At 36.1% G+C, this 16,938-nt stretch overlaps 1 protein-coding gene and 2 non-coding genes across 4 annotated transcripts; 2 read left to right on the top strand and 1 right to left on the bottom strand.

Annotated features, from left to right (window-relative positions):
* Window positions 1–2,309: 2,309 nt before the first annotated feature.
* On the bottom strand, window positions 2,310–11,167 carry LOC143453186 (uncharacterized). 2 transcript variants are annotated; one of them, XM_076954369.1, is made up of 14 exons: window positions 11,070–11,167; window positions 10,878–10,928; window positions 10,685–10,757; window positions 10,299–10,437; window positions 9,362–9,548; window positions 9,037–9,150; window positions 7,622–7,755; window positions 7,323–7,439; window positions 6,783–6,982; window positions 6,368–6,566; window positions 5,889–6,083; window positions 5,635–5,774; window positions 3,192–3,385; window positions 2,310–2,501 (listed from the first exon to the last, which is right to left on the bottom strand). In XM_076954369.1, the coding sequence occupies exons 1-14, from the start codon at window positions 11,095–11,097 to the stop codon at window positions 2,323–2,325; spliced, it is 1,950 nt and encodes a 649-aa protein (XP_076810484.1). In that variant the 5' UTR covers window positions 11,098–11,167; the 3' UTR covers window positions 2,310–2,322. The 2 variants fall into 2 exon arrangements, with proteins under 2 accessions (XP_076810484.1, XP_076810485.1); XM_076954370.1 differs by lacking the exons at window positions 10,299–10,437; window positions 10,685–10,757; window positions 10,878–10,928; window positions 11,070–11,167 and adding an exon at window positions 9,649–9,717.
* Window positions 11,168–14,132: 2,965 nt separating this feature from the next.
* On the top strand, window positions 14,133–14,239 carry LOC143457946 (U6 spliceosomal RNA). The gene has a single exon (XR_013117592.1). It is a non-coding gene; the product is annotated as a U6 spliceosomal RNA (small nuclear RNA).
* A 413-nt stretch (window positions 14,240–14,652) lies between these two features.
* On the top strand, window positions 14,653–14,759 carry LOC143457945 (U6 spliceosomal RNA). The gene has a single exon (XR_013117591.1). It is a non-coding gene; the product is annotated as a U6 spliceosomal RNA (small nuclear RNA).
* Window positions 14,760–16,938: the final 2,179 nt, after the last annotated feature.

The following is a 16,938-nucleotide window of genomic DNA, read 5'->3' as shown; positions in this document are numbered from 1 at the left end:
CCTTATGGGCGTTCACAAAGCTTAACCTATTTGTGCGGTCTATACGTAGGTGTATACAAACAAACAGTTTGAAGACATAAAGTCGTCTCTGAGACGTTTCGGTTACGTTTGCCAATTTGTCCTCCAAAAACTCGTCACCTACAGGAAAAACTTTGACGTCTTTTGGTGTGGTTTGAAAGTAAATATTGTACCAACATTACTTTCAGCAGCACCGTACGGATTCAGTCGCATTTTCAGTAACAAAGCCTCACTAAATTTCCATTAAGATTTCCGCGTGACTTTTCGAATGAATTGTTACATACGTACATACGTTGTAGATTGAGCTACACCTATGCATGGTCCTCAAATGGTACACACGTCTTTAGTACGTACATAATTAAAGCTTCAAAAGCGTATGTTAGCATATATTCGGAAATCGTTTTAGAAATGAATACAACTGTGATTAAAAAGTGACTTCTGCCCAGGTCTCTGTTTTTATTTTGCTTACTATACTTTAAATGTTAATTCACGCTATGATCGATCAAGCATTTAGGTAAAATCTCTTGAATATAAAGAGAGTCCTCTTTAAAAGGAAATACTGATTGTAAAAACGCTTTTAACTTTATAGAATGAGTTTTGTAGAAATTGGCATATCTGAGTTAATTAAACCATCTTCACAGACAAATAAACATATAGTCGTAATACCATTACATATATTTCAGGGGATTTTCGTTATCGCCGCATGAATTATGGCTGTGTCACAACAAACAGATTGAGTCTCTCACAACGAGGTTCTAAGTGAAACTTCGTGATTTATCCAACTGGTTACTAACTTTATTACGTAATTTACGTTACCTAATTACGTTACGTATTTACGTTTTTACGTAATTTATTGTTACGTAATTTATCCAACCGGTACTAGTAACTCAATCGGTTACTTTTCCTTGCAGTTAATCGTATTTTTGGCTTTTTATACCCGTAAGAACATCGCAAGTCCGTTGACATTGAAAATGAGATTGACTGCTTACATAACACATATAATTCATACTGTAGGTATGGGTGCAATGCCTTACAGATTAACTGTATTTTAAACCCTATTAGGACCATTCATAAAAAATTCGGGTTTGCCAAATTATTCGAAAGGATCGAATTGATCGAATGATGTCATAATCTTCTCGTTTCTTATTAAGGAAAAGATAGAAAATCATCCGAGAAGCCTCACTCTATGTCGGTCAACGCTGATTCTACATCTGTACACCTGTGCAACTTTTGTTTTCGTGACGTAAAGGACGACGTTATATCAGATCTGCGCAGCTCTTACCGCACTTGATTATAGCTGCGGGAGCGTTGATGTCACAGTCATTCGTACTATTGATCTAGGCTGTTTTTTCTCTGTTTGGGCTATATATCTCAGAAAAAAAAACTTTTCGATCCAAAATGAAATACTACTGCAATGATGTCTTTTTCTAACCGACTTTTATTATGCCTTTCTCAACGCAGTTTTTATTGAGTCTGCTGAACATTTCACGGGTCGTTGCGCATGGCGAAAGACATTTGTGACTCAATTGGTTACTTCTTTAGTTTTTCGTCGTGTGGGCTGGTTTATTTACTGCCATCTGCTCTTTTTCCTGTATTACCACAGATTTGCTGGTAACGTAAAACGTGAGAAGGTTTAAGCAACAGATCAACAACGATTGGCGTTAAATCGTACCTGTACGGTCGGTTTAAGGGTATAGGCTAATGTGTCGTTGTGATAAATAATAATTCAAGTTTATTTTGGCATGGCTCAGAAAAACGTGTAGAACTCAGTGAAAAATCTAAATGATTAAAAGCTACCCGCGAATCAAAGAATTTATCGAAGCTTAAATGTAATTTCACAAACGATTTCTTGGAATTGTTTGGAACTGTTCTTGTGCGATGGAAAATTGGTTATAATTACATGATCGTTATTTCAATTAATAACACGACTATACGAGTTATAATATAAATAACTCTATAAACTACTTTTGGGTCTAAACGTTCAAAGCGTTTCACGGTTCAACGAAAATCTGATTGCGTTAAAATTTAACGGTTAAATGAAGTACAGCCACTCACATATTGCGCATAAAATCGTGCTTCGAAGTGGTACAGCGTTATCCAAACCATATAGCCTAAGTTCATCCACAGGCGATTGTTGGAAGCAACGCTAAGTGTCATTTTGTTTGTGCTCTTGCCAAAAATGATTATATTGCCCTACGTATAAATTATATATGTGCAAAATATTTGTGTACCTCAGATACTGATATGTGCGCACTCTTTTGTAAATCACTATTAAACACTAATTTCCATGATTGACATTGCAATTTAGGCCAGTTTATAAAAAGTAACCAGCATTAGAATAATTAGCAACAGAGCTTGTGACGACTTGTATTGAAGTGAAACCGCATTTCCTGATCCACCAGTCCAATCACCACATTTTGGAAAATTGCGGGGAATTCCCTTTACATCTTCTTCGTCTCCGACTTTGAAAGCCATAGACATTCCTGTAAACAAATTTACATTTATTGTTGTGTATGTTCTTTACACACACACTAATGTATTTTTTGTTAGTAGGACGAAGAATTACTGACACCCGATGACTTGAGTCAAAACAACTCAAGTTAAATACAAGGATTGCCCTAAAATGCCCAATTACACACACAAATAAAAGAAGGAAAACAAAGCGGTCAAAGTATAATAATCTATATTGTGTAAGAACTTTTTTGTATGAACAAGAGATTTCAGAAAGCTATTTCAGTTTTTCTTTAGCAGTATTCAATTAAAACAACTTCGGCCTTTTAACGTTAATATTTTCGAAAGCCGCACTGTATGCCATATAAGTTATTAAGAGATTTTTTTCACTCACTCCACAATATTCTTACGGGTTGCCTCAACTTTCACCTGTACTGTCATATCAAAATCATCTAATCTTTATTATTATACAGGAAAGTATTATGTACAATAACCTAGTTTACTCAGTTATGACGGGGATAAAATATCAGTTCGGAATGCTTCCGGCCAATCAATATCTTCAAAGAGAATATTCAAATAATGCGTATGCTATGCAGTATAATATGATATGTTTCACTTTCTAATTAAGACACACATGCAAAGTTTAATGGGACTAATTGGCCTATCTATAAGCTAACTAAGGGTAAAACAAACGATGCTTTCCATAATGTTCGACGACTTACCTGCTTCGACGTGAAAAGACAAGTGACAGTGGAACACCCAAACTCCAGGGTTATCAGTTATAAATCGGGCAACGATGTATCCGCCATCCGGGATGATGACGGAGTCTTTAATCACTGGTTGATCAAGGTTGTACCGAATAGAACCGGATTCGTAAAGCTGCTTCACTTGGTGTAAACTAATATTTTGTCCGGGTCTGAAACAAACAGTAAAACCGCAAATCCGTCTGGTCACTGATCAACATAAAAACAATACATTCTTATAGTATAGGTAGTAATATTCTATAGCTTCTTCACAGGCTCACATAACTATTTTCCCTATATAAACAGTTAAACAAGCAAACGTTGGGTTTTATCAAGTTAACACCTAATTCTGTACTGAAACGTACCATCTTAACCCTATAGGAATTTGAACAGAAATAATTGGAAAAAACACAATTTCTCATGGAGTAAATGTAGTATAATAGAAATACCAGATTTTGTAGTGTCTTTCATAAACAGTGACAGACTAATTATGTTCATCGTATCTTTGAAAGGGACAATAAGTATATACCCTAATAAACAATTATACTTGGTGCAGTAAGAAAGATTATACGTAATACACAGTGTTCCCACGAAGTTGCCGGCTGATATTTCGCACTAAATCTAATTTGTGCGCGTATAGTAATTAAATATTTCTTGTAAACAACGAGAACCTGTTTTAAGTTTGTCTTGGGATATAAAGTTGTTTGTAATTTTTTATTAACTGCGTATAAGTTTCTATCGCGTTTCAGCGTCTCAGTTCTTAACATCAAAGAATTTTAAACAAATATCTGGCGTGTACACCCGTTTCCATTTTCTTCTGTGACAAAATTTTTGCGTTAAAGTCAAAGCAGTAGCATACATCTTTTTCAACGTCATTCAAATTGTGCGCCTTGATGTATGTGCTTATTGGTGCAGCTCAAAACTTTTTCACACAAAACAACACGCACGGGACGTCTTATAGTGCTATATAACTCATGCAAACAAAGACGACCGCTTTCGCTGGCGCAAGCTGAGCATTAGCATTGAGACCATCGATTAAGTTTGTGGTCGACAAAGGCAAATGAATTTTGTACCTATCAGTTGTAGGCTGTGGGCCAAACCCGCAGGTAAATTAAAATGTGATGGCAGAAGTAGTATCATAACTCAAACACATAAACAACTAACTAGATAACCGCGTATGGCAAAATACGTCTTAAACGTCAAAAAACGCCTGTTTTATACTTTGTTCTTAATGACGTGAAAATATGGCACAGTTACAAATCGCAATGTCGTAAAGTGTTGTCGCCCAGGTCTGATAAATTTCTTCACGTACATGTCACAACACTATTAGCTTCTGTTTTATCGTCATGCATTGCGTTAATCCTTTCTCGCAAAAAAAAAACGTTAGCAGAGTGACGTCGCAGCGCCTTGCAACGGTAGTGTGTAGGATTTTGTGTTTCTTTGATTTCTATATACGTTACGCTTGACTTGTTCTATGTTTCCGACCCCGTGACTTTGGGTGCGGTAGTTATTCAAGATCTCACGCCACTGATGTAATGAGCAGCAGAAGTGGGAATTGGAATAAAGCAGAGTACCATTAAAACACCACACTAACCAATACGAGCTTAATTGAGATGCTTTGTGCGGAGAAAACGCACATATACCTATATTCGTCCTTATTTCAAAACGATCGTTTTAAAGCAAGGACGAAAAATCAAACAAACCAAAAACTTCAAACCATCAAGAGATAAACCATTACGGTAATTATCATACGCTTTATATGGTTGAACAATGTACAGTAATTGCATACCTGCAATGACTTTAATCGGTGCCTGTAGCGTGTCAAGCCTAAACATACTGTAAATAGGTGACAAATACTATACAAAGCTGTATGTCTGCCAAAAACATTTCGCAATTACGTCGACAGTAAGTGATTTTCAGCAACATTTCAAACAATTTTTAATTTGCATGTAAAGTTCATGGATTTTGTTGTTTTAAAGGTAAAGACGTTTGCATTGCTTATCGTACCTAGGCTATATGGTATTTTGGCTGGTATAACGCATCTGCCGTTTTTTACCGATGTTTTGTCCTGTAAAGAAGGCAATTAAAACATCGGCAGGGGTCTCAAGAAGTGCTGCTTTAAAGTTTCAAACTTTTGATACTTTTTTATACTTCTAGATTTTTTAAATAAAGGTTTGTTACATATTTCGATTTTTCATTTCAATTGACATCAAATTTATTTCGCAATGATTTAATCAAACTGAACATTACAAAAGTTAACTCTATCGCATGTGAAATCAGTGTTTTATGTTTCTGTAGCTACAGATTCCTTGCTAAGCTTTCGAACAGTTTGTTCAGTCAACCAAAAACTTGCACAGCGTGAAGGTTGCTTAGTCTTAGTTAGAGGGAACCCTGGTAATGCGATATATGAACTAGTACTAACCTCTCCATTGCGATAACGGCAAAGTTGTATCCGTGCAAATGCATAGGGTGACCTGCATCAAATATCACACCTTCATCGAAGATCACTAGCTCCACCAAGCGATCTTTCTTCATGTTAATGACATGAGAACATTCGCGAAACTATTGAAACAATCCGTTTGAAAGTAAGTAAAACCTTACGCAGATAGGCTTACAAAAATAGAGTTTTTTGTTTTCGTTTTCGTGTCTTTATAAAAATTCTTTTGTAGTCGGAACCTCTGTATCTGGAACGTTTTCTCCTGTCGAACTATCACACATTAAAGAGGAATTAGCATCAGCAAACTGAGTCAGGACAGGAGAGCGAGGTGACAGAAAAGTGATGTTATTCAGCTGAGGGGAATAGAGGTGCTTACCACGGGAAATACCTTTAATGGGATAATAGTTTGGATGGTGAAATCTTGGATTGTCAACCTACGAATGAAAGAAATACCGTGAAATTAAAACGTTACGTTTACAAGTTAAAAACTTGGTACAGCCAAAATAAAGAGCTACTTTTTCAAATTAATAGCCTTAATTTTCGCAACGTAATTAAACTTTATGCTACTGTATCATCCGTATTCATAAGCAAATACTTTTGGCTCTTCCAAATAATGTGTCCCAATTAAATATTTTCTGTCAGCGGGCAGCACAATTTCCAATTACAGTTCATAACCGTTATTTGGCAATATAAGCGTTCATATTAACAAAGTACTTACTTTTTTAAAGTCCAACCCAATAAAATGAACTTCGTCAGGAGAATCTCTCATTTTTTCATCAAGTTTTACGACCGATCGGAGAGCGGTGACGTAATGGACGTTTTCGCTTTTTGCCTTGTTCAAAGAATTTAATTCTACTGTATCATTAAACGGCAGGGGAAAAGAAGTTGGCTTGAGTTCATCGAGAGAAGAAACGTATCTGTATAAAAATGTGTCAAATTTACAAATGTTATAGGCCTCCTTTACGCAGATAGTTTCGCCCAGTTTAGTTTAGATGTTTACAGTATGTTAAGCTGCTGTACAAACTACAATGGTAGCTAACTTTTAGGCAAATCGGTTATCTGAAAATGGTAGAGTAGCCTATACGCAAAAAATATAGTATTCCTAAGCTTTGATGAAAACCATTGCATGTTACCGTAAAATTGCTTTTTGAGAACTGAGTTTGCAGTCGGCCAAACCTTGGACTCTAAACCAGTAGCTTAACGGGTTTTGGTTGGCTGTTAAAACGAAGTCGAAGCGTTCGCCGCCGTGGATCACTAATGAAGTCACGTTGAAAGGTTCGACATCGTTTCCATCAGTGGAAATCACAAGCATCGAATGTTGGTCAATCGTAAGCTGTAACCAATACCGCTTAAACCATATTTTAATTAAGTGGAAGACAATTTTTGAAGTTATAAATCCAATTAATTCTGTGATAAACAGAATTTACAGAGCGAAAGAAGTTCAACCTCTATAAGGCAGCAACCTAATATAAATAAATTTCCTGATTTACGTTACGCACGTCAAGCAAAATGTTTTCTTTCAGTCGTCTGGTATTTATTTAACACTTAAAAACCACCTATAATTGGTATAGCTTTAGTTGTTTTTGCAGTCTTCCTAATTTTTTTCGCATATTTGGTAAACTATATTTTCAGAATGTCTCATGTGACCGCTCTGAAAATGTTCCAAAAAATACCTGAAATGGGCAGAACACAGCAGCATTACTGATGATTCTGAAGCGATATCGAAGCCCATTTTCGACGTTGAATCTTGTCAAAAGCGTGGAATAATCCGTGAGGTTACTAGCGTACAACTGCAAAAAGACATTACGTAATCGCAATAACAAACTTTAACGCAAGGTGGTAGCGATAAAAATTCGTTACTTGGTTGGAGGACTTGAGTTAATTATGTCGTGTTTATAAGTTTAAAGGAAATGGCTTTTGTATCTATATTAAAGTGCATTGCAAGGCGTACAAAAAATATCGGCAAACATACAGAAAAATCTCCCCTTCCGTTGATCAAAATATTTTCCCCTTTGTTGCTCCCATTCGAATGGTGATGTTGGACAAATTTCTCTATCGTTGTTTGATGCAGCCAGTCGCCAATCATGACCGTGAAATTATCACTATCTGTGGAAGTTTTTTGTGAGACATATAGGCTTTCAAAGAAAATTTCTACTAGGTTTGTGGCTATTTTTAACGAAATTTTGTGGAATTAAGTTTCGTAACTATACGTCAATGTTTTGGTTGACTCGTAATAAGGCGATGCCTTATAGAAAGTAAATCGTTGAATAATGTCAGCAAATTCAAAACTTCCTTTTCTTTCTTGCTGGGTATTTAACCGAGCAAAATATAAAACTTCAATACAGTGAGACCTCGTTAATCCGGACCACTTCGTTTCGTCAAAAAATGTCGGTTTAGCGGGGTTTCCGGATTATCGGAAAGTAAAAAATCAATCAATCTTGCAAATGCAGCACCGTGTTCAAAACGCAGTATGCACCTTACTCCAATTCTAAGTACCGACTTTCTGGCTGGACAGCAACTAAAATAAAATTATATTTTTTGTATGATCCGACCCAGTGTCGAACCCCAGAACCACCGTATTAAAGACGAATGCTCTCCAAGTGACGAACATTCGGCCGCAAATCGGTTTGACAACCGCTCTTGCATGGCGAAGCATTCCGGCGGGACCAGCAGTCTTGAACTTTCTTTGACCTGTTTCCAATCTTTGTGCAATGCGATATCAAAAGCTGATCGCACGATTGAGTTGCAGCAGTATGTCTTCAATAGATTGCCGCACTCAACCGATGTAATGTACGTATTTTTTTGCGACCGCGGAAGTGTTGTTTGTTACTGTTGATGAACAATTTATTTTTTTGTTTCTAAAATACTGTACAGTATTTCATAGTATGACAAAAAAGCTATGCGGCTAAAAATTTTTACAAAGCGCAATGCTGTACAGTACTGTACTTTTGAATCAATAAAGACCGCAACGTTATTATGCGTAGATAATCGGCTATTGTTTCGTCAACTAACTACCCAGTGTACATAGTGTATTAGGACAATCGTGAATCATTTTCGCTTAATTGTTAATAATCCGGTTTATCGGATTTTATTGCTATTGATTTAGCACATTTGTTCCAAAACTTTTGTGTCGGAGTCGGACAGCGGGGTTTCCGGATTAAAGGGGTAAAATGCATGGGAAGAAATCCGTTCCCGGCAGTTTTGTGTCGGATAGCGGGGATTCCGGTTGTTCGGGGTACGGATTAACGAGGTCCCACTGTAACCAAAACAGTAAAACCTTTTCTTCTTTTTCGAAACCTTTTCTTAAAATTCATTGTAAGTTTGCATGCAGTGGTTACTAGTTTCTTGTGTAATTTATCAATAATATGCAATTTCAGTTTGACATACCGACATCGTATAGCGCCGAATGTGGATTATCTTCTTGACTTGCTCTAACCACTAAAGGTCCTGCAACGCCGTCGGATCTGTGAAACCCAGAATGAGAATGCCACCAGTGAGTACCTACCAGCAATCAGCCGTAGTTTATTTACAGTTCACAAACGTAACTAGTTGCACTGATTAGTGTAACAGCATTACTATGGGTAAAGCTAAAAATACCTTTCCAGCATTCAGAGGTTTTCTAAACTAGAAAAGTATCGTTATAATATATGATGAAGATACATTCTTAACGTCGGGCCCTTAGCAATGTTTTAGCTTCCAAGCATTTCATCACCTGAAGGGTTGGCTGTGAAGCGATAAGTAAACGATGTGTGGGAAGGGATAGGGCATTGTGTTATCATAGGGACCCCGTCCATCCACGGCGAGTCACGTTGATGAATTCCGTGCCAGTGAATCGTGGTCCCTTCGCTGTTGTCGAGCTTGTTCGAAACGCGCACAATAATCTTATCATTGTGGCATACCTGAGTGAACATGACATTAACTTACTTTTAGTCTATAATGTTGACTGACTGTTAATTGTTAACTACTAATTTATTCCGTGTACTTGCACTATATTCTTACATTGGTGTTTAAACGCCTGCTTAATTTTGCTTGACTTAAATGTTGGATTAAAAATGGGTTAACCATAGCTTAACTGTACAAATATTAAAAGTTGATAAAATACATATAGGTTGTTGATAACTAACAAAGATAAGAAAGAAAACAAAAAAACTAACAAAGATTACAAAGATTGTTCATAACGAGAAAATTAAAATCTTTAGAACTCGATATTCCATTAAGTCAACTCAAAGTGCTTTTAATTATCGCCTTCAAATAATGCCGCCCCCAAGGCTTAAGCAGCCCTCATCGATCCAAAACTAATCCAAAATGTCACTCCTGTTATAACTTATAGTCCACATCTTCGTGCGTATATAAAAAGGTTTAGAAGTTGCTTTAGTGCAATGTTGCCAGCAACATGTCAGCGCAGTGGCCAGCTTCGTTTTTAGGATACATTTTTTGCCAATTTAGCTAAGTTTTGATAAATCAAATTTTGAATTAAATTGTAATGTGATCAAATTGTCACTTTAACTTTGCGTAAACAAACTTCCATTTTACACCCTTCCGCAACGGGTGCACGCACTAAGACCTGTTTAAGTTTAGAAAAAATTTTTATATTAAAAGAGAAGCTGTTGTATGGGAGAGCTCAATTATTTATTGATGTCCATACTTACAACGATTGAAGGACCGGGCAATTTCCTGTTGACAAAAGTTCCAGCTCGTGGAAACCCGTCAGCTGCAATACAATTTTCTCTTTGGCAATCAAGCGTCACGTTTGGACAATCGTAACAGGCTTTTGACATGGTGGCATACCTACAAAATCAAGTAAGTGGTCAACCCATAGATACACGGTCTTCGATCCATGCAAAATGCAGCCCATACGTTTTTCTATACTGCAAAATCATATCAAGCACGTCATATTGAACACAAGAAATGCAGTATAAATAAAAGACAAACACCTTGTTTTTCTTCACAATAGAAACAAACAATAATGAGAAAGGCCAGTTGTAATTCGTACCAAAACAAATTCAGACCAGTAAAAGAGTAAAAGGCGCATTACCACTCAATTGTGAAATCATATTCGCAAGTCATTGGTTGACGGTTGGTTTCGCATTGTCGATCACATGGATGTCCTAAAGTTAGTACTCGGGTTATATCTATTCTGCAGTGCTTAAAAAATGATACCAACTTTGACTTAAAGACCACAGTTCAGTTTTACTTTTTAACGTTTGCAAAATTATATAGTAGCCTACCGTTCGCTGGAAGAAACAATAAAGTCACTACCAGAAGTCCGGAAATCACATCTGTAAATTGAACGCAATAAATGAATCGATGTAATGCAATTACTATTATTCTTATGCAATAAGTAGTTAAACTTGTAGTTAAACAAGTTGTATTCGAAGTAAACCGTCGTATAACGAAGCTAAACATAGCTTTGAATATACCTCGATACATTTTTTTGTGAGCCATCATAGAATACCACTGCACTCTGTTTATTAACAGTAAGTAAATTAACCAATGATTTTCAGAAATTAGATCCAAGACTTACTGAACTGATTCCAAATTATTATTAAAAAGAAACATATCATTAATTTATCGTTGAAACTACGGTTAAAATTAGATAATACTAATTTCAAATATCTCTGGATTTGTCTTAAAATGACCTCACTAGAAATCATCTATAAGCTTATCTTTAATGTGGTAATATGTTGAGGTAGAATTCAATATGTTTTATTAGAATTTTTACTTATCTCAACAAATGCAAACGTTTTAGGACGTACACGTACATCAGGGCTTAACTGTACACTTTTACGTTTCACTTAAAAGAAAGGCCTATCTTGAAACTTAAAACGTTTGTAAATGAACAATTTCCTTTCAAAGCCTTTCTTACAATTAGTCAGAGTTCTGCAAGACCTTCAGAACGGCTACCTCATATAAATGAATGCTTTGTTAGATAAGTTTTTTTTTCTATTTCATTTACTGCCTCGAAATAAACGTGCATTAAAAACGCAGTGTAGGCTAAGCCTAAACAAAAGTTCATTGGAATTTTTAACGTCAACTTCAGAACGAATAAATTTTGTACAATTTTCGTTTTATCATTGCTTGAATAAAACTAAAACTGTTGTTTAATGCTGACTCTCAAATGCTAACAGCGCAGAGTTCTTGCATTGAAAGTACTAAAGCATCGAAACGCCAGTGAAACCTATTTATAACAATGAAATCGCAAGACACTTGTTTGCACACATGACAGCAGCTTTTTCAACCACCTATTTAATCCTAGTTTTTATTGAAGCTCTACGCCTGCTCAAATTTGATTTTCTTTTTAGCAATGAATAAACCTTTGTTTGCAAAAACACAGATAAAATTTTTCAAATGATTCCATATTTCCCAACTTTTAGCAAGCAATGTCTTTCAAACAAATGCAAAAAAACGAAGACTCTTCTTATCAGTCAGCTAGTTAATCTGTATACTACCGTAAACAGATTTCGTGGCACCTTGTATCACGTTCAATGTCTAGACTTGGGTTTCTAATTTTCTTCTGTTCAAGGTGGCGCGGCCCGTGGCCGAATTTTTCGCGCAGCTCTAAAAATGTTCTTTTTTAAACTAGTTTTTGTAGCCTATAAGCTGAGATGGATTTCAAAACTTAACAAACAACAGGGTCTACGCTTTATTTAGAATTTTTAGCAACTAGACGTTCTAAAGGAAATAGCATGTTTTATTCAGAGGTTTCATAATTTTATTTTTGATATATCAAAACACTTCTTGCTTTTTGTTTTGTCAAAGCGTCAATAAATAGTTTCTACGTCCATTTTGTGCAGAAGTTCATATTCTGTGTTCAGGCGTAAGAATAAATTAAAGTAATCCTGCTACATCGTTGCCTTGTAGCAGTTTTTTTTTTATTAATTTTGAAAACGTTCACTGCCCACACACGTTGGTAACCATTAAGCATAAGTAGATTCAAAGTACTACTTTAAAGTTTTGAAAGGCGTATTTGTTTGTTCAAGGCGTAGTTGTTTAATAGTCCTATACCGTGTCAGTCCAACAGCTTTATTTGCAGTTTTTATTTTTATTTGGTTTTATTTGTACTTGTTTCAACAGTTCAGTCTTCAGCGTCTCTCAAAATTGAATGAGTTCATCAGTGATTGACTCATCCAAAACTTCTGAATATGCTTGTAGAAGTTGCCTTGCTATTATGTATTGTTTGCCGTCTCAGTAGCTCATTGGTGATGTATTCAAGTAAGAGCAAGAAGTATCTGTGCGAAATGTTTCGTAATCAGACATCATGGCGTTTTATTGAACGACGTTTAATTCTGTGGCATTATCGATCCTTTTGTTGCGTTTCTTATGGAGCTGAAAAGAATCTCTAAATTCTTCATACCGACAGAGTAATTTAGCCTCTTCACTAAAAGATCCGAATTCATCAATAGAGAGATATATACATGTCTCGGACAGTGTTCAAATCTTGGTCAGCGTATTGCGGAGAAGTACTACAGCTCATAAATCATTGCAGAATTCGATTCCAGATCAAACCTAAAACAGCTAAGTCCAACGAATCCATTTGTTGGTGTAGCCCATACGCTTGCTGACGAACAATTGCTTTTTGTTCCGGATTTTCAGAATTTATACTCAACACTGATTTGATTTGTTCAAACCCTTTACGAAGATCATCCGTGGCGTCAGCTCAAGCGCTCAACCTGACATTTGAAAGTCGTTTGAACACAAGACACTTCTTTTCCAACCGTTAAAGCAGAGGACTTCACTTAGAAGTTGAAGCAGCAAAGAAAGAATAAATGTTTCCTAAAAAGTTGAAGAAACGGACTGCGTTTTCGCAAGTCGCAGCAGCGTGCTGGCCAACAAGATTGAAGGAATGGGCTGCTAATGCTGTCCGGTTGCATTCATTTATGATAAAGGTCTACATACCTTTGCACTTGCCGCTCATATTACTGGCATTGTCATATGACTGACCTCGGAAGTTCTGCACATCGATACCCTTTTCTCGGAGAAGCTGAAGTAGAGTGTTAGCTAGTTGCTGTTTACTATGACTTTCTATATTAGGAAAATTATGAAATCTTCCTTCTAGCCTGGTTGACAAGACATACCGGATCTAACATTTTAATCGTTTCTAATCATAATTTATTGATACGTGGCACATCAGTCTGAGAAATGAAAAGGCGTCGCAGTTTCAACTTTGTCCCAGCCAGGAAGACCAGTAGCATCAACAGTGTTATTTTCAAACAGATCCTGAGCAATGCATACCGATATAGGCTACAGTTTTAACGACTGTTTAACGTTTATATAAATCATCCAAGATTTGATTTATACCTTAAAAGATTCTTTCACTTCTCCAGGTACAATTGATAATGTATGTAAAACCCAATTAAAACAATATTCTTCACAATCTCGCAGTAAATGTTATTTCCAGGCGTAATTGTTTCTTGTTAAGTACCACAAATGGAAAACATTTTTCCAGGAAGCCTATTTAAGAAACGGTGAAAGTTTTAATAGTTGTACTTGCTTCGGCAGTACGTATACTAAAATTGGAACGATACAGAGAAGATTAGCATGGCCCCTGCGCAAGGATGACACGCAAAATCGTGAAGCGTTCCATATTTTTCAAATCCTAACCCTGTCTTTATCCAACTTTAACACTATCTCCAACCAACAGTAATCGAATCATAAATCAAACTTAACCCCAACACAACTTTAACTTAATCCCAATTAAACTTTAATCCTTATCTACTGCAAAATAAGGCAGACGAAATTTTCACAGCATTTAACTTTGTTAGAGAATAAAAAACCTTGTTTATCTACAACAGTAGGGGGAGGGTTAAGGTTAAACTTAGAGTAAGGCGTGTCATCGGTCGGTATACCGCAATATATGTAAAACACAATTAGATCATGTACTTTATAATTCCACAATAAATGTTGTTACGGACTTACGGAGCGTAATTATTTATTGTGAGTACCACAAATGGAAAATCATTTTCCGTGAAGCCTATTTAAGAAACGGTCAAAGTTTTAGTAGTTGTACTTGCTTCGGCAGTACGTATACTAAAATTGGAACGATACAGAGAAGATTAGCATGGCCCCTGCGCAAGGATGACACGCAAAATCGTGAAGCGTTCCATATTTTTCAAACCCTAACCCCATCTTTATCCAACATTTACACTATCTCCAACCAACAGTAATCGAATCCTAATTCAAACTTAACCCCAACACAACTTTAAATTAATCCCAATACCACTTTAACCCTCATCCAATACAAAATAATGTAAATGGAATTTTGTATTCGAAACTTTGTTAGAGAATAAAAAAAATCTTTTTTCTCTAAGACTCTATGTTTAGAGTTAGGCCACCGTGTTCGCCCAAGTGTTTGTTGAAGTTTTTACTGTACCTCATCTGGAAAAAGTAACCTTGTAACTGACAACAAGTTTTGTGCCAGTGGCTTCGGCGCTTCTGCTGGAATTTCTGGAAAATATTACATGCATCTAACAAGCCGTTTCCCATTTTTTAGAAATGCAAAACCGGTACGCATATTTAATTGAAATTATTTTTATTGTTTATTTACAAATATTAATAGATACTACCACTAGCAAAAGGTTAAGAAATGGATATATTTCAAATATACGACAAGATAATGGAACCTGCAAACAGATGGCATATTTGCAGCTCATGTATATGCACGCATTAAGATTAAGCATTTGAAATTTGGTAAATCAGCAATTGATGTATGCTTACTAAAGTGCCGTAACGAAAATAAAAGGTAATTAAATTTATTAGCAAATCAATTAATGATATTTTTCTGTGCCGAGCAACTATTTCAAAAACAGCGTGTTCGATTTTATCTTCCCATAAATATCACTACTTTTCAAATTAATATTAATTCTCAAGTGAGGAGAACTTTGACATTTTTTTAGCATCTTGCTGTCACCAGCAGACCACATATTTTTCATAATTAAAAAAATTCGCTCAACTTGTGCTGAATGTTCCAGGCAAACACATTACAAGCTCGAAACGTTTTTGAAAGTTTGGAATATCCATGTTGTTGTTGATAAAGGTTTGCAATAATTGCATCCTTTTTTCCTAGGGATATCGTTGCATTTTGCCACCTTTCCTCTCGCTTTCAGACATATAATTTTTCACTAGAACTTGCTCATCAAAAAGGGAATCAGTGTTGACTATTTGCTTACCGGACATGTCGTTACTCTTCTCTGCAAACCCACGTATGAGTAGTCAGGATAAGTCTTCTCTTAGGTTCTTCCAAAGATGAGGCATCGCATAGACTATTCATAGGCAACGCTATAAACATACAGATATCATTCACATTGCTCGTAAAAATCTCTAATTTCGTTAAGACACACCATAGCATCCATTAATCCTTCTTTCGCAAGCTTTTCCAAGAGAAACTTTGTTTGGTATGGAACAAAGTCATTTACTTTCTTTTCCTGTAAATTCGACTTCAATTCCGTGAAAATATTTGCTACAGCACTAGTCTTTTGTTTTTCCAATTTCAGCATAGTCTCATTAAAGTACAGCACTTCAGCTGTCCGTGCACAAATCTGAGATACTGCAGTTTTTGGGCTGGTTCCTCAAATAATCGTCTAATGATATTTAGGCAACGTTCTTGTGAGTTAAAGTAGCTTTCTAACGCTTCAAACATTTCAATAATCCGCTCTAAAGCGGGTAGTAAGCACAAAAACTTGGTATTGCCGTGTTGCAAAACTCTTTGGTACTCAATATCAACAAAATCACAAAACCCTTTAAGTTCCGTACCTCGAACAGTATAAATGTAAAAGGAATTTATAAATTTTTAGAACAAGGCTTTCGACGCATATCGGCAAAGTATCAACAGCATGCTGAAGACAGTTGTGAATGATGTGAACTGCACATCCGATGCCTGCAAGGTTTCCTTAGACGTTTTCCTTAACAATAAAGAAAACATTATTTTGTCGTCTTTAAGTACCTTGAAAGTTTGTGTTGCAGTTGTCCGCACAAAATCCAACTAGTTTTCCTTGTGTCTTATTTGATCAAGAACAAAGAGCAAGCATTAATTTAGTGCTGCAGCAGTTTCTCCGGGAATACATTTAAATTGCAACAGCTTAACTTCAACGCCAGTTTCAGGTCAAAAGTAAAGAACTACAAACGGGAACAAGTTTTAATTCTTTTCTGTGGGAGGGATCAATTCTAACAGTAACAAAGTTAACTTGATCCAAATTCTGGTGAAGTTCGTCAGTAGCCATCGGAGCAATAACCTTAGCAACTACAGATTCACACTTCGTTTTCCCTAAGAAAAATTTACGTTCAAACGGTTGT

Source organism: Clavelina lepadiformis, chromosome 4, assembly GCF_947623445.1.
Source record: "Clavelina lepadiformis chromosome 4, kaClaLepa1.1, whole genome shotgun sequence".
Taxonomy (NCBI): Eukaryota; Metazoa; Chordata; class Ascidiacea; order Aplousobranchia; family Clavelinidae; genus Clavelina; species Clavelina lepadiformis.
Note: the sequence above shows the minus strand (reverse complement) of the source record. Positions and strands in the feature narration are given on the sequence as shown.

What these genes read in the sequence shown, in the direction of transcription:
- LOC143453186 (XM_076954369.1), bottom strand. Translation starts at nt 11,097, where the DNA reads ATGATGGCTCACAAAAAAATGTATCGAG. An exon ending in ATTGTTTCTTCCAGCGAACG is followed by an intron (nt 10,758 to 10,877) that starts GTAGGCTACTAT and finishes TACTAACTTTAG; the next exon opens with GACATCCATGTGATCGACAA. An exon ending in TTGGGTTGGACTTTAAAAAA is followed by an intron (nt 6,084 to 6,367) that starts GTAAGTACTTTG and finishes TTTCATTCGTAG; the next exon opens with GTTGACAATCCAAGATTTCA.